The sequence below is a fragment of the Myotis lucifugus genome, unplaced genomic scaffold (genome assembly GCF_000147115.1).
Source record: "Myotis lucifugus unplaced genomic scaffold, Myoluc2.0 scaffold_137, whole genome shotgun sequence".
Lineage (NCBI taxonomy): Eukaryota > Metazoa > Chordata > Mammalia > Chiroptera > Vespertilionidae > Myotis > Myotis lucifugus.
The window spans coordinates 2498310-2519051 of NW_005871185.1; the positions used below are offsets into that span (position 1 = coordinate 2498310).

Below are 20742 nucleotides of genomic sequence, written 5' to 3' on the forward strand. Positions count from 1 at the left end.
GTCGAAGGAAATAGTGTTGTTTTCCTTCTCTAAAGCCTAAGCAGATTTCCTGAAATTGAGTAATATATATTCCTCCTTGAAAGGAAAAAAAATATTCTCACAGATCTCAGTGTTGACCTTTTTTCTACTTTACAGTTATTTAAATTCATACATACGTAATATGAAATACAAACTTCTTGCTTATCGCTTTTATATGAAAAACAACACAAATTTAAAAATAAAATATAAGCAAAGCCCTAAAACTAGTAAATTTTCAATTCAATATGAAGTTTAGTGAAGTGATATTTTCCTCACAGTAAATCCTGAACAGACAAGCAGGGCTTCTGTCCTCATTTGCTATTTCACTTGCTTCCAGCCCTATCCTCTTTTTGCCAAGATAACGGAAACCTACTGACATTGCTAGTCATGCATTTATTCCTGCTGGGATTTATCAACCCACGTCCCTAACAATCATGTACGGATGTGGTGTAGGTCAAGCTGCCAAATCCCATTGGCCTCAGTTCCCTAAAAGATTTTTAAAACGTCAGCTTTATGTATTCCCTGAAGTTTTGAAAGAACTCACCAATAAAATTGCCTTGGCTTGGTGTTTTTAAAGGAGTACTCCCCCCCTTCCCCCTCCCCCCTCCCCACCCCACCCCCCCCTCGCCCCACACACCATTCTCTATTTTCTCCTCATCCTCTTGGTTTACTCTGGATTATTTATCTTTTGCTAAAAAAACCACCCAGATTTTCAAATTTATTTGCATAGGAATTTATGAATCATTCTCATAATTCTTTTCATTTTCTCTTTTACTATAGTTATATTTTCTTTGTCATTTTGAATTATGTGTATGGATGGTTTCTATTTGGTTTTTAAAAATAGGTTATTTAGCATTTTCCAATTATCTGAAGTATTTTTCTTTTTCCATTTTATCTACTTGAAATACATTTATTTTCTTTCTTGTTAATGAACATGTTTATAACTAATAGAAAATTTCCTTGGAGTAAGTACACCTTACACCAATCCTCAAAGACTGTAAAATATAGCATTGTTAATTATTTTCTAACTATTCTGTTTTGAGTAAAGGGTAGTATGGTTGAGGATTTTAGTCATTCTTTTTAAATTTCTAGTTTTCATATACTTGGTTCTATTGTTATTTGCAGATTTTTATATCTTAAAGTTTCTTGTAGTATTTGATATTTATTCCACTTACAGTTCCAGTTTCATTCATTACTAGTAGTTGCTTTTACATTTTTTAAAATAAACATAGGACCCTATTTACAAATGTATCAACCTGAAAAATTAAAATGCAGTTATTACTCCTTTTACTCAAAGATGAGGAGCTTAAGCTATTGTATGTCCTCTCAACTCTCAGGTTTTATTTTTCTTTTTTAAAATTGATTTTAGAGAGGAAGGGGGAGGGAGGGAGAGATAGAAACATCAATGATGAGAGGGAATCATTATAGGATGCCTCCTACACGCCCCCTATTGGGGATCGAGCCTGCAACCTGGGCATGTGCCCTTGACTAGAGTCGAACCTGGGACCCTTCAGTCTGCAGGCCAACGCTTTATCCACTGAGCCAAAACAGCTAGGGCTCAGGTTTTCTTAATAAGCTCTGAGAATTTTATCCAGGTCTGCTCTCACACTCCTATGTTTTTACGTTACCATCTATGAAATTGGGATGCTTTAAGCCAATGGCATGTTAAAGTAGCTGCTTCCTCTTGGCAGTAATGATGAAGTTGTCCTTGCTTGCACATGTAGGCTTTTGGTTTGACTGGATAACTATAAATTCTTGATATTTCATTCAACAAACTACCTAAGAACCATTTCAAAGGATAAGAGTCTTGGTTGTCTGAAAACCTGTCATTGATACCGCCTGGTAAGATCGAGAACATGTCAGCATCAAATTTTACAAAATGAGTGACAATAGCTTGGAAAAAGTCCTTGGCGACCACAGCAAAACTCACTTAAAAAATGGGGCATGGGCCCAGCTGGCGTGGTTCAGTGGTTGAGTGTCAACCTATGAACCAGGAGGTCACAGTTCGATTCCCACTCAGGGCACATGCCCAGGTTGTGGGCTCGACCCCAGTTGCGGGGTGTGCAGGAGACGGCCAACGGATGGTTCTATCTGATCGCTGATGTTTCAATCTCTCCCTCTCCCTTCCTCTCTGAAATCAATAAAATATATAGAGAAATGAGGCATCGTTCTAATCAGTGTGGCTCAATTTGTTGGGCATTGTCCCTTGAACTTTAAGGTTGCTGGTTCCATTCTTGGTCAGGGCACGCCTGTGTTGCAGGTTCATTCTTGGTAGGGGGCATGCAGGAGGCAGGCAGCCAATTGATATTTCTCTCTCTCCCTCTTCCTTCTTCTCTCTCTAAAAATCAATAAAAATATTTTTTTAAAAAGAAAAATGCATCATCATCAGTTCTCTCAATGGTACAGAGAACTGTTCTGTGTGGAAAACCTCAGACATCTATGACCCTGCATCAAAAGATTCTAGCTTAAAATGGCTAGATGTTTTGAAATAGCTTAATTTATTTAACTTATAGTTTCCCCTTTTGTGTAATCAAAGAATGCAACATGATATATTAAAGTCTTTAAAAGAATATAAAAATAAAAATTCTAGGTGATAAAAAAATAATGTTTACTTGACCATGCTTTTTTAGTGGGACATAAAATAGTGATGCCTCTTAGATTTGGTGCTGACATAGATAAGGTGAAATATGGAAGTTCATTTTTTTAAATATGTATGTTATATACTTTTTCTTTCAAGAATTAATAGTTTGCCTTTTAGTTTGTGATCCCAATGATCTCAGCTAATTTAACTTAATTTGTTCATGACAACTTCCTCATTTATAACTTTTTAATGCTAAGTTATCTCTCAGCTGGGAGCTGTCTTAAATATTTTCTCTTGCCTTAGCTGGTTTGGCTCAGTGGATAGAGCGTCAGCGGATTCAATATGGGTCCCGGATTCAATTTGTCACGGGCACGTGCCCCGGTTGTGGGCTCGATCCCCAATGATGTTTCTAGCTCTCCCTCTCCCTCTCTGAAATAAATAAAAATATATATTTAAAAATCTATATATATAAAAGACTAAGTGTCCATCTGTCCAACTGGTAGCTATGACGCGCACTGACCACCAAGGTGCAGGCGCTCAACGCAGGAGCTGCCGGTGACGCATACTGGCCATTTAAAAATAAATGGCACCACAGACCTGGCGCCGACAAACCAACACTTGGATTCCCCCAAGTGGGCACAGGCTCCGCCACCACCCTGGAGCAACACCCCACCAAATAGCAGCCAATGCTGCCAAGACCCCATGATGCAAAATGCGACCCACAGCCCAGCCCACCCGGAAATGGTGGCTGTGGGCACCAGGTAATGATGTCACATGGCAACGCCCGGCTTCCTCTCCCTAGAAACTAGCATCCTTGAAGTTTCTTAAACCCCAGAATCCGACTTGCTTTATAGCCAGATGCAAACATTTTACAGTTTAACCAAATGTTTGTGGAACGTTTTCCCGTGCCTCATCTCATTTGATCCTCACAGAAGTCCTGGAGTAGGTAGGTAGGAGACTCGGTAGAATCCTATTTTCTTTTCATTAGCAAGACATGAATAGGGATATTAAAATATTTAATTAATTTCCTTTCAATGTGCATGAATCTGTGCACTGGGACACTAGTAAATAAATAAATATTTTCTCCTAAAATGGTTTTGGCCAATGCACTTCCTAAGGTTTTGCATATTTTCTAGTATCTAATAACTATTTACTGTCAATTTTTTTCTAGTCATATTGCTCAAAGAGGTTTTGCATTTTTTATTGCTTTCTATAGCCACTTAATATAAATGACAGCTTGTCTGGAAAATAATTCTCAAGTTACCCTTTTTTCCCCCACCAGAAATCTTTTTATTATTTAGTGATGCCAAGAAATTAAATGTTTTCCTGCTGTATAATATATGTGTGTATGTGTGAGAGTGTGTGCATATGTGTGTAGATATAGTTTTTTCCTCCCTTTGTAGGTAAGCTGTTTTTAATCCTGGGAGCATGGATGCCTTTTGTGAAGGTCTTCTTTTAAGATTTCTGTGTTCTCATCTTTAAACAAAATGTAACAATCCCATTAGGCCCAACGTTTGCCACAAAACGCTGCAGGTAGAATCTTCCTTACCTAATCATTCTTTACCTGGACCCCAAGTGCCATCTTTGAAGTTCTGCTAAACAGCTGGAAGTTGCTTAAAGGAAGTGGAAGGGAAGCAGGGACTACAAAAATTGTAATGAGGACATTTTCTAGATGTGTACTTTTCTTCTATATTGGTGAAACTCCTGCTCTGAGGGTCAGTCCATAAAGATAGGGGTAATACTGCCTCCTCCTGGTGAAGCTGGGTCATCACTGGAGATTTAGTATGTTTTTCTGTTCTAGATTGAACCCCTGCTTTGGTGAGAAGTCAGGTTATGTGAAGTTCCATAAAAGCACACAAGCTTTCTCTATAGCTGTGAAATTTGCTACTAGAATTTCTAACTCTATGTATACTTTGTATACTCTATGTACTTATATAATATTTTATGTATTCTCATATACATTTAATCCACTGTGTAAAATATTTTAATAGTTCTTATTTTGTAAAATTTTGTAAAGTTTATACATGTCACCCTGAAAGGATCTCCCAAGTTCATATGCTGAAAAGGCTCACCAGACTCCACAGAGCACACTCACAGAAGACTGTCATTTAGAGGGGAAGGATATAGTGCAGCAGTGCAGACAATGGGGGCCGAGGAGACTGCATGCCTAAGCTACCGGGGCTTTGTTTCTACACAGATCATGGTCTCACCATGGCCTCCAGCTCACACGACCAAGAGCTGTATGAGGAAACTTGACTTTGGGAGAGCCCAAAGTGGAATTTCCCAGGATAGTTATGCCTCTCTGGCCATGAAATTAGCCAGGTTTACTTCCATTATCAGGCCAGATATTGGGGATTAACAGGGTAGTTTCAGAGTCTAAACGGCACATCATAAATCCCACTGCCCTTATCTTGGCCAAGAGTAAAAAACCAGACATATTCATGTCCATGGAGGTGAAGCCAGAGCTTTTCCAGTCTAGTTGTAAGCCAACTAGTTGTAAGCCAACTCTAACCTCCCAACCTCCTTACCTTCCAACCTCCTTCCTTCGATTAGGAAGCTAAGTGGGTCAAAAGGAGGATAAAAAGACAGACTATAGCCATGTTTCCTCTCTTTGGCCTCTCGGACACAGCTGGTCCTTGCATGGGCAATAGATTACAGATGTATTATCTTTCTTAGTGCCCAGTTTTCCCAAGTCAGGGATGGTGAATAGGCACACATGACTTGAAGTTTATGCTGTAGGATTAAGGGCATTCCCTAGTTTCCATCATAATGAAGTTTTCTTCTATCAATTAATTATTGTTCATTTTGGTTTATTTCAGGGAGGGGTGGTGCTTATGAATAAGTTAATAGTGCCATCATTTTCCATGGACATCCTAAATCTTTGAGAGAGAGGAAGTTCCCAGGGGAAGAAGTGCCTGCACTATGAGTATCCAAGAGCCACTGACCATGGTGATGATGGAGTCAATATGAGGGACTTGCTCAAATCATGTGGAGCCTGACAGGAAGAGCAATGTAATAATCTTAGCCTCCAGAAGACTGAAGAACTATCATCACTCATCTCTCCCTGGTCCCTTCCAACCACTCTCACTCACACCATTGATTATAGATACTATCTTATAATTAACTGTGTACTTGACTGTTCTTGCTAGTCAGTACAGGGAAATGTCTGTTTCAGTTTTTATTCCTGGTTTCTAGCAAACTACATAGAAAATAGTATAAATACAATAAATATTTGAATCACCATACAACTTGGGTCTAACCTTCAAGTTAGTAACTTGGATTAAGAAGTGAAATGACCAGATGGTTCTTTGCACACGTCAAGGCTTTCAGCTATTCCTGATCAGGTCTTGCCAAATGTGGGCCTATACCTACCTCTGCCTACCCTGTTCCAATTTGGTTCTCTAAAAAGTGTTCCTGACCAGAAGCAAGCCAAGGATGGAAAAGAGGACTGAAGGAGACAAATGGAGTGAAGGTGATGTCTCCAGGAGGAATTTACTCTTTCTCTAAGTTTTGGAGGAAAAAAAGTGAGGCTTGTTTCCAGGGGTTGGCAATCTTCCAGAAAGGGTTTGCCAAGCTGGTCTCTCCCTCCCACCTTCAAGGATCTCCTTTTTGCATTGCCGATATCCTTGGAAAGAGTGGCACCTTCAGGCTCTCAATTACACCTAATCAGTTATAGCCATCCGTGGGCCAGAATGGGTCATGACAGAGGGGCCTGAGAAAGAGGGAAAGAGCCAGGAGAGAGGAAAAGGGTGCTTATGGGGGAAGAGGAAAGCCAAATAAAAGTTTTCCCAGGATCAGTGTTATCTATTTAAAATCACCCCATCTTTTCACCCAGCCTCCTTATCACATGAATCCACCCGTAGATTGAAGGATGGAGGACCATTCTTTTGCTTTCTAGGAAGAAAGCACTAATATTTAAGGCCTCTGCAGTCAGCAAGGGTCTTCCTGTTATGCCCAGATTTCAAGATTCCCAAGAGCCCACCAGGGAGCCAGCCAGTCCGATGCAAAAGCAAAGAGTCCTTTATTTCAAACCCGGGCTTGGCTCCCCTACCCTCCTTACTGACGCAGCAGCAAGTGGCAGAGAGGGAGAAGCCTGATGGGACCAGGAGTTTTATAAGGGGGGTGGAGTAAGGGCGGGAGAGGGGACTGTGGGCCCCGCCGATTGGCCAGGCGTGAGTCGGTGTCTCATTACACAGGATGTGGTCATAGTGATGGCGTGCACTTCCCTTGATTATCATTGGTTAGTCCAGAGAAATCCTGGGTGTGGCTAGCAGAGGCTTCTTCCGGGAAGAAGCCTTTGCCGAGCACATGGCCCTGCCCAAAAATGGAGGACCCAGGGTAAGATGGAGGGCGCAGACCCCGCCCCTTCACTGAGAATGCGGGGAAGGGCGGGGGCCACGTGTCCGTAGGTTTGAGATCTCGCCCTTTCAGCGGCCACAGAGGTGGACGCTGGAAATCTTGCTGAAGCTGGTCCGGCTTTTGACTGTCCAACCGTACTTGACGTTGTTCCAGGCGGTCAGGAACTTCCCGCTGCCACCGCCTTATCCCGGCGCCCAGGCGCGCCGAGCCCCGCGGGCCCTTTCACTTCCCAGTTTGTTGAAGCTTCAGGACAACAGATGAGGCCTGTGGTCACCAAGTTAGGAAACTCTGTGCCTTGTAGGAGGGACTCCTTAAGCGTTCAGGATGCTCACAACCTTTGCCAACCTGAATGTCCTTGGAAATTCCAGTCTGGCTCTAAGGAGCAGATGAGGGGTTCTGTTGTTAGATGTATGACCTCCTTGAATTCCAGTCTGGCTCTAAGGAGCAGATGAGGGGTTCTGTTGTTAGATGTATGACCTCCTTGATTCAGCTGCAGCAGCGCACTATGGTGGGAAGAACTCAGGGAAGTTATCTAATACCTTTTCCCCAAACCTCTAAACATCTGAAACTGAATTTCTGAACTACGAAGTCTGGATTCTCTGGGAATTCAATTCATTTTGACCACAGGAAACCTCTGAGCTTAGCAGCCTACTCCTTAAAGGTCAAGAAAGAGTCATAAATGTCAGAGTTAAACAGAAACTTACATATCTAGTCTCTTATTTGGAGATAAGAAACTGAGCCCAGAGGTAAAGTGACTCATCTCGTGTCACAGGTAAGTACATGGCAGAGCAAGGACCAGCAGTTTTCCCAAGACGAGTGGCCTTTCTAGGACACCCATTGAATCTGTTACAATTGGCTCTTTGCCCCTCACTACCTGTAGTGAAAGTGCCTGACAATTAGCTTTTTCGATTTGTAATGTACTTATTTGATAACAACTTTGGCTTACCAAGGCATTCATTTCGAAGACATCCATCTTGAATACACATATTGTCAACTACATAACTAAATAAAGAGCCAGCTGCCTACCCATGAAGTTCCTATTTATTTATTTTTAGTTTTTTTTAAATATCCAAGGATTTTTTTTTAGTATTGATTTCAGAGAGAAAGGTGGCAAGAGAGAAACATCAATGTAGTACTAGTAAGAGAGAAACATCGATCCTTTGCCTCCTGTATGGGTCCCAACCAGGATGGAGCCCACCACCTGGTGTACAGGAAAACACTCCAACTAACTGAGTCCCCTGGCCAGGGCTGAAGTCCCCCTTGTAGAAAGCCCATGATGACCTAGATAACTGATCACTTGAGTCACCCTGCTTTTTTCTTCCTGCACTTTAACTTCTGCTCTTACGTTTTAAATTCACCAATAAGGTGTGAACCCATGAAACCCTATCTTTGACCCCAATAAATTCAAAACCTCTGGTTCCCATTCTTCCTGTGACCTAGTTCCAGGACCTGTAATAAACTAGCTTTTTTCAAAACTCCCTGAGGGTGTTGCTGAAGTGCATCTTGCAATCATAATAAGGACAAGGCCACAACATTGGCTCTGCTCAGGGAAATATCTGTGGGGGCTGCCACCACAGTATGGATCCAGGTGAGTGCCTCAGGCATTCCTAGCTGACAGCAGCACTATCATAGGCTGAGACCAACACAAAACACCTCCATAACCTTGATTCTTGAGCTCATGATCACATGTACAATACTCAGAGAAAGTCTGGCATTGGGAGCTTTGCACCAACTTTGAGAGAATTGAAGAGAAGTAGTTAGCATTTTAACTGTGCTTCATTTTTGCCATGAAGAATATTCATCAACTACACCGCACTCTCTACACACCCCAACCCATTAAGTAGAGAGCAGCCAAGGAGAAAGGAAAAAAGGAAAGCAATCAACAGGGAAAGAAGAATTTGTGGTGGCAGAGCAATGGACAAAGTTTCTTTTCAAGAGGCCTCTCTATCTGTAATCTCCATACATGACTGAGTCCTGAGATCAACAATCTGGGCCCACTGAGGTTACCATCCTCTCTGGTCTTGAGCTATTTTTATTCTCGATGCTCTAAAAGTTGAGAAGGTGTGAGTTTCATTATTAGCTAACCTCGAGAAAATGAGATCATTAGGGTGCCACGGACTTCACTGCACCTCACCAGCCTGCCTCTGTAGCAGGGGAAGGAACTCTGCTGAATTAATATTCACCTCAGAACCCGGGATTCCTCTGGTAAAAAAACAACTATTGAAATTCGTGGAAGGGAACTGTGACAACCAGTGACTTTGGCAAGGCTGTGTCCTTTTCAGGATCATCCAGATTTCCCTAACTCAACCAGGTGCTTTTCTTTTTAAATACCATAATTCCACAGTCTTTCTAAAAAAATGATAATTTTTGATCCTTATCATTTTTTCTGTTGCTCTAGTTTTGAAAGAAATACTTTTACAGAAAAACAATACCCAGATTTCAAACTCTGTGATCTATACCCCCAGAAGACAGAGAGATTCATGTTATCTAAATATCCAATTTTCTTATCTGCTGGAGAATACTTTGTATTTTACCAGATTGTAGAATTTGAGGACTTTTACCAATAGCACTTTCCTCTGAAGGTATTTCAGGGTTTTTGCTGAGCTGTGGCTAATTCTACAGTGCTCCAAGTGATGACCCATAATTTTTAGGCCCCTCTCATTAGAGAAAGGAGAGTTAGACACATTGCTAATACTAATCTCAGGCTGCAACCAAAATCAGAAGAATGATTGAAAAAGTAATCTGAGCTTATGAAAAAATGGTTGTTGTTCTTTGATTGTAGGATCTACAACCTTATTTGATATTATTTTAGAAGTAAGTTTTCTATTTCTATCTAAATTCATTTCTTTGGGAGATGAAACTCCCTCATTATCATATTTCTTAAAACTGAGACTATATGGGCCTCTTAAGCATTGTCCCTACATTATTTCAGAAGCGATGGTAAAGAAATTCATTTTTATTGGCAATTTTAAGCTGTGCTTCATCTTGGCATAAATTTAAGAGTAACATACGTCAACCTGGCTTTTTCCCTTGCACGTCTCTAGCAGCTGGTACAGGCTGTTCTGGAAGGAGGGAGGAGGAAAGCTCTTCACCATGTGAGAGGAGTGTGGTGGGAGCATAATTTACAGAATAAGAGAACTGTGTTCTAAAGTCACTTGAACTTTCTGGACCTCAGTTGCCTGTATAACAGGTAAGAATGAATGGTCTTCATGGAGAATGAGGGGCAAAACAAGAGATTTTCTCAAACTCATGTAGTCACAATTTCCATTTTTACCGTAATTGTAACAAAGTTCAGATGATGTGAAGACAGATTTGTACAAATAGGCACAGATGAGTTAATAGGGAACATTCACATGTGCCTCGAAATGCAGTTATTGATATCTTTGCTCATTAGAGTTAATAACCAACACAAACATTATTTGGAGAATTAGTTATTATTAGCAGTGACAAAAAATAAGCATCTCATTATTGATAGAGGCTGGCACTGTCAGCCTGGGAATCTGACTGACTGCCTCAAAGCCAGCTCATAGATATTAGTTGGTAATAGTGTGTGTGTTTGTTGTAAAAAGAAAAGTAGGAAACAAGGAAGGAAGGGGGAAAGGAAAGTATTTAGTTTATGTGTCATATGTAAAAAACAAATGTTATTTTTCAAAGAAAAGGATTATATTTTTGTTCTCCAGCTACAATATTATCCACTGTGATATAGTAACATTTGCCTTTGACAGCACAAAAGAACTCCTGGATAGAATCTCCTTCTTTGTAATTTTATTTTACAAGGTCCTGTGGGGAAACAGGCTCATTAGCAAGTAAGTACAGGGGTCAACGGTGAGGGGTCAAGGTGTTCCATGCCAGGGAGTCCATGGTACCTGCTGGAACTCTGTCAGTGACCCTCTAGCAGCAGGGTCAGAGTCCGCTGCTGATTTAAGGATTCCTCGTCCCTGCTCCATCTCACACTCAAGATGACATCAACAGAGCGGGAAGTGGCAATAATAGGAAGGCTGGTTTAGGTGCCTTCTCTGGTTTGGTAGCCAGTATCAATGGACTCCTGTGGGATCAGGCTTCATGAAAGAAAATAACACCATGAAGAAAGCAGAGCCATCTTAATCATTTCTAGACGGAGATTTCAAAAAAGGTTAAGAAACTATCCCTTCTGTCTTCCCCAGTTGTTCAGATGTGTCCTGAAAATATGTGCTGTGATCTTTAATTTTCTTGATCATAGTTTTCACTTACCAATGAATACTAAAAAAGTAGAAGACAGACATAAATACTTATTCTATAGAATTTTGTATTCCAAATCATGTCCATCATGTAAGAGAAGTAAAATATCCATTTTCAGTAACCATTGTTCAGCACCAGATCCCCTCCAGTTAGAGAAACAAATACTTATTTCAAATGTCTTTATGACTTAAGGCTTCAATAACAACTCATGAGTGACCAAGGTTTGCTATTATTTAATCTTGGAAGAACACAGAAAGAAAAAGGAAGGGAATGTAGTGGGCAGTGTGGAATGTAGACAGAATTCCTTTACGTAGCTGGCCACATGTGGCTTTAACAGATGAAGGGGAAACTGACTGGGGCTAAGGTTACATATTTCTGTTCAATAAGGGTATCCATGGTGGTAACTCTCATGGTGACGGTAGTCGTCCTGGTAACCATCCTGGTATCCTTGGTGGTAACTATGGTAACCGTAGCCTGCATACTCATCTTCCGGGCAGCGCATCCCCAGTGACTGCTGAATGGCCATTTCCTGTCTCCGGAGTTGCATCGAATCAATTAAATCATACACGATCACCATGGACCACATTGGGGAAGGATACCAGGATTTTACATTTCCATCTTTTCCAACTAGAAGCATGGAGAAGTATTCAGGGCTCACTTGAAAATAGTTACGTATGTCTTTAACCAAATGGGCTGGTACGTCTTCTCGCTCAACAACAGAGCTCCCTAGAATAGAATTAGAAAAATTATTAGTGGATTAAAGAGAGCACTCAGGAAAACAAAGTGAGAAGAAATCACAGTGAGAATGAAGAGGGGACCCATGATCTATTCTCTTTAGCTCAAGATTCAATTAAAGAAGTTTGCTGGGGTTTTTTCCTACTAAAAATTAAATGTCCCTGCTGTGCACATGATGTCCCCTTTATAGGAATGTTAAAAATATAAAACCAGTCCCTTAATTTAATCCTTGCAAGATCAATTTATTTAAGATTTGTGATTAACGAAGATGATATTGTTTGCATTTCTAAGTTTATTTCCAATTAGCTCAGTTAGTTCTTTGCAATTATAGTTTTTCTTTTGATGCTGTTGTCTGTATTTTTAAAAAGCTTATTTTATTGTCAAAGGTGAAAAACACCAATCATGTAAGCATTGGGTAAATGTATTTGAACTACTGTGATTGACACTGTCCAGCATTGTGCCTGGATTTCATACACATTTTCTCGTGTAAAGAGCATGATCTTGGAAGGAAGGACTGGATATGCCTTCTGAAATCTTTAGTTACTAGTCATTTTCTTTCAGCTTCTGGGAGCCTTTTAGTATATGTCTTCATCTGTTGAAAGAGAATCAATAAGATATAACCTATGGGCCTCACAGTACCATTGGGAGGATTAAATGAGATAACATAGATGAAAATGCTTTGTAAACCAGTCAAATATTACTAGTTAATAAAGTAAATAGTTTTACTATCATTTATGAGTAATTTTACATTGAAAACAATGTTAGTTTTTTCACTCCACTTCCCCTTCCTCTACACACATACTGTGTGGGCACGCACGTGCACATACGCGTACACACACACACACACACACACACACCCTTATGTGCACTGTTTGCATAAAATTCAACATAATTTAATTGTTATAAAATAACAACACTATACCATTAATCGGGAATAGTTCTAAGACGCCCCCAATTTCCTCTCCAGTGCCTAAAAGCTTCAGAATGGTTATGTGGCGCAGACCTAAGAGAAAAAAGAAAGCCATAGAATTAGGGAAAAGGACTCTACATCATCTTTTAATTCCAAACACCGGTGTCTGACCATTAAAATCTCTAAGTTTAAAAAGAATATAGAACATAACCTGATTAGGTAGAATAATCTATTTTTAAATTATTCCATAATAAAATACTTAAATACTTCTACAATTGTAGATTTTGAGAATTAACAGCATCAGATGTTGTTTGCTTTGGGGGGGTGTTGGTTTTTTTATATTAAAATAGAAGAATTTGCTCTAAAACTGTGACTCTGACTTTATTAAATGACAAAACGAAAATGAAGTCATCAGAACATTAAAATATCTAAGATCATCTAAACTGATTAGTGTTCTGAAAAAAAGTCACATAAACTTACATGGATTGCTTTCAGAAAAAAGACTGGAGACCTTATCCATTGTGATTGTTAAAGAAACAATTCTGGCTTCCCCGAATAAAGTTTGTGGCTTAAAAGGCAGGTTCGTATCACTTATTTAGAGGATTCAAAGGGTAGGTCACACTTAGGCAAGCACAGCCTGCTTCCCACCCTCAGCTAAAGTTTCAGGAAGGAGAGGTCATGCCTTGGCAGCTCACTGGAATTCTTTTGAAGATGAAGCACACATGGAGGAACTCAGGAGAAAGAAACAGGAGGGCCAGGCGGCTGCCAATTCATTCTCTCCAGATCTCATGGCTTAGACAAGATTCCAGCCTAGTCAGAGTAATAACCTGGGACTAATAATATGAGTACTGTCGGTGTTTATTGTCCAGGGGAGAAAACTGAAAGCAGCTTTGGGAGGTCTCTTTTACGAAGGAGCTTAAAGCAAAGTATTATTTCAAAAAAGTTTTTGTGGTCTTTACTCTTCTCAGAGAAGTAAAACATCATGTTCTACGTGTTGTTGACTTGTGTTTCCAGAAAGGAAGATCATGAATTTATTCCTGAAACACATGAGTTGTTCACATTTCCTGTATATTATAAACAAGAGTTTGCCTACAGTAATGTGACTTAGGCTCTGTGTGCAGAGATTAAAAACACCAGACAGTTTGGCTCCGTGGATAGAGCATTGGCCTTCAGACTGAAGGGTCCTGGGTTCGATTTCATTCAAGGGCACGTACCTTGGTTGCAGGCTCCATCCCTGGCGCTACCTGGTCAGGGCGCATGCGGGAGGCAATCAATTGATTTATCTCTCACACATCGATGTTTCTCTCTCTCTCTTCCGCTCCCTTTCACTCTCTAAAAATCAATGGAAAATATCCTAGGGCCCTAACCAGTTAGGCTCAGTGGATAGAGCACCGGCCTGTGGACTGAAAGGTCCCAGGTTCGATTCTGGTCAAGGGCATGTACCTTGGTTGCGGGCACATCCCCAGTAGGAGGTGTGCAGGAGGCAGCTGATCGATGTTTCTCTCTCATCAATGTTTCTAACTCTCTATCCCTCTCCCTTCCTCTCTGTAAAAAAAAAAAAAATCAATTATATATATATATATATATATATATATATATATATATATATATATCCTAGGGTGGAGGATTAACAAAAAAACAAACAAACAAACAAAAAAACCCCATCACCTAATAGCTGCAGCAAAGATGTCTTTAGAAACTTAACAAGTCATGATTTTATTTATATTCTTATTGTGAAGGGTCATTAACTACTCTAGGAACTTCTGTTTTCTAGCACCAGTGGTAGCTATAAATAATTTAAAATATGCTTAAGAATAGTGTCACAATCAAATCTTAAATATGTTGATATAAAGTCTTAAATTTTAACCATGATAATAGGAGCATAAATAAAAACTGAAATGTATTTATAGTTACCAGTTAATTTACAGTTAACTGGTACATAGCAAGGATCCAGGCTCTGTTAGTGCTTTATAAAATTCACCCCTGCCCCTTTAATAAATCAAGTACAGTTGTATAACAAATGATTTCCCTTCCTAACAGAAGACTAAAAATAATGCTGATTCCAATAATAATTTTTTAAAACAGTGGCTCCTGCTACTTCCCCACACCCAGAACTCTCAAAAACTCTTCCTCTGCAGAGGTATATCTTAAATGAGCCTTGAGTTGTGATTTCAACTTTTGGAATTGCCATTATCTCCGTGGTTCTATGTACTTTGCATTTTTCTTTCTAAATGTCCACATTCAAAATGATATTAGCTGTATCAGATCACTAGAATAATAATGTTTGGTAAAACACATACAGGCGCATTAATTTTCAAAACACTGGGCAATTCACTCCAAAAAAATAGTTCTCTATTACCTGCTTGTCTTAAAAATAAGGTTCTGTTTAACAGATCTCTTGGTGCCCTTTTAAAGGAATGGCAAATTAGTATAATGTGCTTCAATTAATACATTCATTCCTAACACCATTCCTGTTGTACAAAAGACATGTAATTTGTGAAGTATCCAGAATTACCTAAGTAATTGATGAGTATCATAACTTAGGTAAATGATAATAGATATGGTCTTGAGACATATATATGACATAATACAGATCACTGAAAGTAAAGCAGCTGGTATTTTCAAACACTTTAATGAAGAACCTGAGAGGGGAGAATATTAAGAGGAAAAAAAAATAGATCCCAGTTGACTAAAGCTCCAGTCTGAAAGCAACTTTATACTCAATATAACTGAGTAAGTGTCTGGAAATCTACAGTCTGGACTGGGGAACATTTGAATGAGCTAAGCTTCTATGTTTCATTTTAGAGTTGAGCAGGAAGAGAGTGGTGTGGGAAGGCAGAGATGACGAGGCTTCCCACTCACCAAAATTGCATGCCTGACCACTGAGGGCCGAGAGCTGCTGTGAATAGGCCCAGTCTTCATCATTAGGAGCAGAGATCACCAGCAACCGCCTCCTCCATCGGAATCTGGAAAAGAAGCAGAAGGCCACAATGACTGCTTCAAACAATAGAGGTTATAGTGCAAGGAAGCAGGGTCACTTTGGCTGTTGGTATTTTCCTATGCCCAGAATAAAAAGCACTGACTCAGAAATGCCTGATAGCTCCTCAAAGCCATTAAACTGCATTTGCACATTTCTTGTACTTTTTCTGTTGTAACTTCACAGTCTGCTTACTGTGGCATTTGCATGGTATGTCAGGCATGAGTTTGGCCACTATGCCTGATGAAGTCACTCAGGAAGAGACACAGCTCTCAGATGCAATGAGGACTGGCCAAAATTGTATGTCCTATTGTAGCAACAGAAATAAGGAATCTGATCTCACTTCTATGTGGAATCTAATGAACAAAATAAGCTGACAAATAAAATAGGACCAGTGGCATGGAAACATGGAACAGACTGACGAATCTCAGAGGGAAGCAGGGAAGGGGAGCGGGAAGAGATTAATCAAAGACCTTACATTGCATATATACATTACCCATGGACACAGAGAACAGGGTGATGAAGGATTAGGCTGGGGCAGGAACTGAATAGAGGGGGGCAATGGGGGAAAATTGGGACATCTGTAATACTCTCAATAGTAACTATTTTTTTTAGAAAGGAATCAGAAGGGGACTGAGGAAAATTCAAGTTCAAGTAGAGTTCCCTAGGGCTTGGAGGGGGTTAAGAAATAATTATATGAACGGGAAATAGAATAGGAAAAGAGAACTGAATTTTAAGTAGGTGACAGGAAGAAGGAAAATGGGGAAGTGGCTTAAAGGGTCAAGGAGGATTCCTGGCAAAACAAAGCTTTATTTACCTTCCTCAGTATCTAATGGTTTCTCCAGAAGCAAGCACAGTTCTAAAATGTACCCTATCCCATTAGTAAGAACCAACACTTATAAAATACCCCTATGAACTAGAATGGAACTTAACCTATAGCCATAGGATTTTAGAATATACTAGAGGCATGAAAATTAGTGCACTCGAGGGGTCCCTCAGCCTGGCCTGCAACCTCTTGCAGTCCGGGGCCCCTCAGGGGATGTTTGACTGACAGACAGACATACCTCTGGCAGCCCGGGAGCCCTTGGGGGATGTCCGACTAACGGCTTAGGCCTGCTTCCCCCAGGGAGCGGGCCTAAGCCATTAGTCAGACACCCTTAGTGTTGCAGCTGAGGCGGGAGAGGCTCCCGCCACCGCCGCTGCACTGGCCAGCCATGAGCCGGCTTTGACTTAGTGGCACTCCCCCTGTGAAAGTGCACTGACCATGAAGGGGCAGCAACTGTGTTGAGCTTCTGCCCCCTGGTGGTCAGTGTGTGTTATAGCGACCAGTCATTCCTGGTCATTCTGCTGTTAGGGTCAATTTGCATATTACCTTTTTATTATATAGGACTAGAGGCACGGTGCATGAAAATTTGTGCACTCGGGGGGCGTCTCTCAGCCCAGCCTGCATGTTCTCACAATCTGGGACCCCTCAGGTAGGGTCCAGTACCATCGCAGCATGGCTCCAGTTCCCTGGAGCCTGCGGGCGGGGGGAGGGACCAAGATTCCCAGATCACAGCATGGCTCTGGCTCCCTAGAGCCTGTGGGTTGGGGGAGGGACCCAGAGGCCAGTCTAATGGCAGCATGGCTACATTCCCACAGCTCCCTCACACCGCCACACTGTGGGTGGCCAGGGCCCACAGCTCCCTCCTGCTTCCGTGCCACAGGCGTCCGGGACCCAGGACTGACTCCCGCTGTGCCAGCCGGGACCTTAGTCTGGTGTTCGGTCGTCCGTCCAGATGTTTAGGTTGTGACAGACCCTGGCTCTTTATATATTAGGATAGTAAACTTGTTTTTGCTATTATAGCTCCAACACAGTAGATAGTGGGAAAAGCCAGGAAACCTTTGTCACTGCTACTTTTGGGGTTCCTGAAGCACATCTCTCAATTCATCTAAGTCTCAGTTTTTCCTTATCTCTAGAATCAAAAAAAGCATCTACTTCAAAGAGGTGTTATAAGAACTAAACCAGAGCTCAGGAATGTAAGTTACCCATGTGATGACATGGATATAGATGGTGTCTTCACCTCCAGCTCCTATATGTCGAAGTGTATCCATTAACAGGCCTTGGACATTGTCTATCACACTGCCATACGATAACTGATCTAACCCTTGTGTTTGTATCATTTTACAGCTCACTTGCATCTACACCATATGTGTTCCTCGTTAGTCAGTGAGCACACAACGTATTGTCTCTATTTTACAGATGACAAAATGAAGCTTAGAGAAGTGAAGTAACTTGCCTAGCTAGTAAATCTAAGAGGTGGTAGCAAAATACAGATTTATCTGGCTCCAAGGCCTTGGTATCCCTCACCTACCACCCTCAGTGATCCTGATGCTTGGCTGGTGCTGCCAGGGTCCCTGAGAGGGGAGGAGGGAGAGAGCGTGAGCAGAGCTTATGCAGCCAAGCGGCAACAGCACGGAGTTGTCTCAAATTCCGCCTTCACCGGAGAAGGGGTTTTGCTTTCTGCCTCCAGTGTAGGCAACTGTGGGCTGTGAGTGTACTCACGGAGCTGGAATCCAGCTTATTTTATTCATTGCTTCTCTCCCTGTGCCCCTTCTAGCCTCAGAGTGAACATGAGAGTTTTCAACCCAAAGAAAATGGCCTCTTGGGGGAATAGTGGTTTGGGTGAATGAGAGAAAATGATAGTCTGATGAAATACAACCTCTGAATAGATGCCTGGAGCAAGGCTCGCCAAGAATTGCTTGCTGTGACATTACATTCGCTTCCTCTGCTTGTTTTTCTTCAAAGGAAAAGAAAAACTAAAATCTCCACTGAGGATAGGGAGATGAATGTGTTTGGCATGGAAGAGCAGAGAGGAGCATCTGAGACGGTCCAAGGTTTCCTGGGAAAAGGACCAGTGACTGCTGTCGGATCACAAACATGGTCTCCTGCACACTCCCTGCTTCCTTAGGAGACATGCCAGATCAGCGCTGCCCCCGCCCCCCCCCCACCCCACTGCCAGCATCCAAACCAGGCCAGCCACCCTGGCCTCACACAGAGCCTAAGGTGTCCTGCAGGGAGCTATTTTGGGTGAGGTATATTTTGACTTGTTTACCTGTGGGCCCTGCTGTCGGCTGTCCTGATTGCAGAGGGATGGGGTCTGAGACTCCGTGTCCCAGACACACCAAGAGAAGGTCATTTCCCCTAAGGAATGATTTTTCTTCTCCCACAGCCCTTCACAGGAAGATAAAAGCCCCCAACTCGACACTGAAGGAAATAGCGCCCATAGGATGTAACAAGAGATGTGCGTGCGTGATCCAGATCCTTATTCTGGACAACTTGTTTTTTCTGTCACTTTAGCTTCTCAGTAAATAAAAATTATATGAGCTATGGATGTGTTTGCTTCTCTTAACCAAAATTAGTGTGCATTTGCCCACTCTTTGGGGCTTCTGTGTCAGAGAAAAGTAATTATAGACTGAACCAAATTAGTGTCGCTAAAGGTTAGACTGGCTTAGAGTCTGGTCAGCTGAAACCAGGCTTTATAGACCCACCAACAACTCAGCAAATCTGAAGGAAAATTCCCATTTGGATACTGATTTATTTATATAACTTTTAGTTAAAAAAATTTTTTTTCAGTTCTCTTTGCCTGGGTTTTAATACTGAGGTATTTGCTAAATCTCCTTTTCTCACCTCTCCTCACCTCTCTCTTGATGACAAAATTCTCTTACTAGGAGCTAACTAACTGGTCCTAATACTACTAATAGCTTGCATTTATTGATTATTCACTTTGTGCTAGATTCTGGGCCATCATTACCTTTAGTATTGATTTTACCTTTTATAACAACCTTAAGAATAGATACACTTATTGCCCTAATTTTTAAATGAGAAAACTAAAACACAAGAGGTTAACTAATCAGCCCAAGATCACCCAACTAATAAGTGGAGAAACCAGAAATTAAATTCTGGGCTATCTTTCTCATGCTTTTAAGTAATATACTATTGAACTTTAATTTTTAAGACCAATGATAATGATCAGCACAGTGATTTCTAAGTTGTGACCACGGTCATGTACACCCATAGAATATTCAAATTATGATCATATACCATTCTGAATATCCATAAGAAATGTACCTTCCTGAAATAGTAATAAATATAAGAGCCCATAGGGGCTCTTACATTATAAAAAAATATAATTACATATTGTAGGGCCCCATCCAGCTCAAAAGACTTTAGATACAAAATGTACGTATAAGTCTTAAGAATCAAAGACAAAACTAATTCAAATAGGTGACCAATATGGATGAGCATTGCAAGATTGTGAGTGAAAAAAATTGAGATAATGTCAGATTTTCTTTTCAGGTTTAAAACCTATGACATAGTGATTATAAAAAAAACATTCTGCCTGGGGATGGTAAGAAGAAGACCTCATGATATCTGTGGCTGATAGTGTCATGGCTGGCCCAAATCCTTGGTTATAAATAACATCTGTGATAACTGTCTGTTTTAGAGGTTGGGCAACCTGAGTTTACTAGGATGGTTCAGAAAGTATGCATCTTTTAGTCCTGATTTAGAATTAAAAAGAGAATTTTTTTGAAGAATCAAAGTCATAGTAATAATGTATATTTCTAAGAAGATCCTGGTTTTCTTTATATAATTTATGTTCTTGTGAAACTTAAGATAATTTGACTTTAATAAAATGACGTCCTTAAAATTCAAAAGTAGAATGTGTAATTGAGTAATAGTTGTAAATGTATGGTTTTAAGTGGAAATCTCACTAAGTGTACACAGTTATTGGAACATATGAGAGAACTTTAGATTCACTGTGTTTACAAGATTAACTTATTAAACTTATGGGTCATTTAAGTTCTCAGAAATTCTTTGTTTATTTCAAGCAATTAAAAAATATATTAAATGTGGAATATCTGAAATAATGAAGTTGTTTAATAACTGAGTTTTTAAGCAAG

General features: G+C 40.6%; 2 protein-coding genes across 3 annotated transcripts in view; one reads left to right on the forward strand and one right to left on the reverse strand.

Moving 5' to 3' along the window:
* SLC35A5 (solute carrier family 35 member A5) overlaps window positions 1–5719 on the forward strand; it is a 34118-nt gene extending 28399 nt beyond the window's left edge. For both annotated transcript variants that reach the window (XM_023758681.1, XM_023758678.1), the window contains one exon: window positions 5419–5719. In XM_023758681.1, the coding sequence (XP_023614449.1) occupies window positions 5419–5441 (23 nt within the window). In that variant the 3' untranslated portion in view covers window positions 5442–5719. The remainder of the gene's footprint in view (window positions 1–5418) is intronic.
* A 5670-nt stretch (window positions 5720–11389) lies between these two features.
* The window catches only part of CCDC80 (coiled-coil domain containing 80), a 35617-nt gene continuing 26264 nt past the window's right edge, over window positions 11390–20742 (reverse strand). Inside the window, exons 6-8 of the mRNA XM_006094452.3 lie at window positions 15684–15787; window positions 12834–12914; window positions 11390–11902 (exon numbers count right to left, since the gene is read on the reverse strand). Coding sequence (XP_006094514.1) covers window positions 11556–11902; window positions 12834–12914; window positions 15684–15787 — 532 coding nt within the window. The 3' untranslated portion in view covers window positions 11390–11555. The remainder of the gene's footprint in view (window positions 11903–12833; window positions 12915–15683; window positions 15788–20742) is intronic.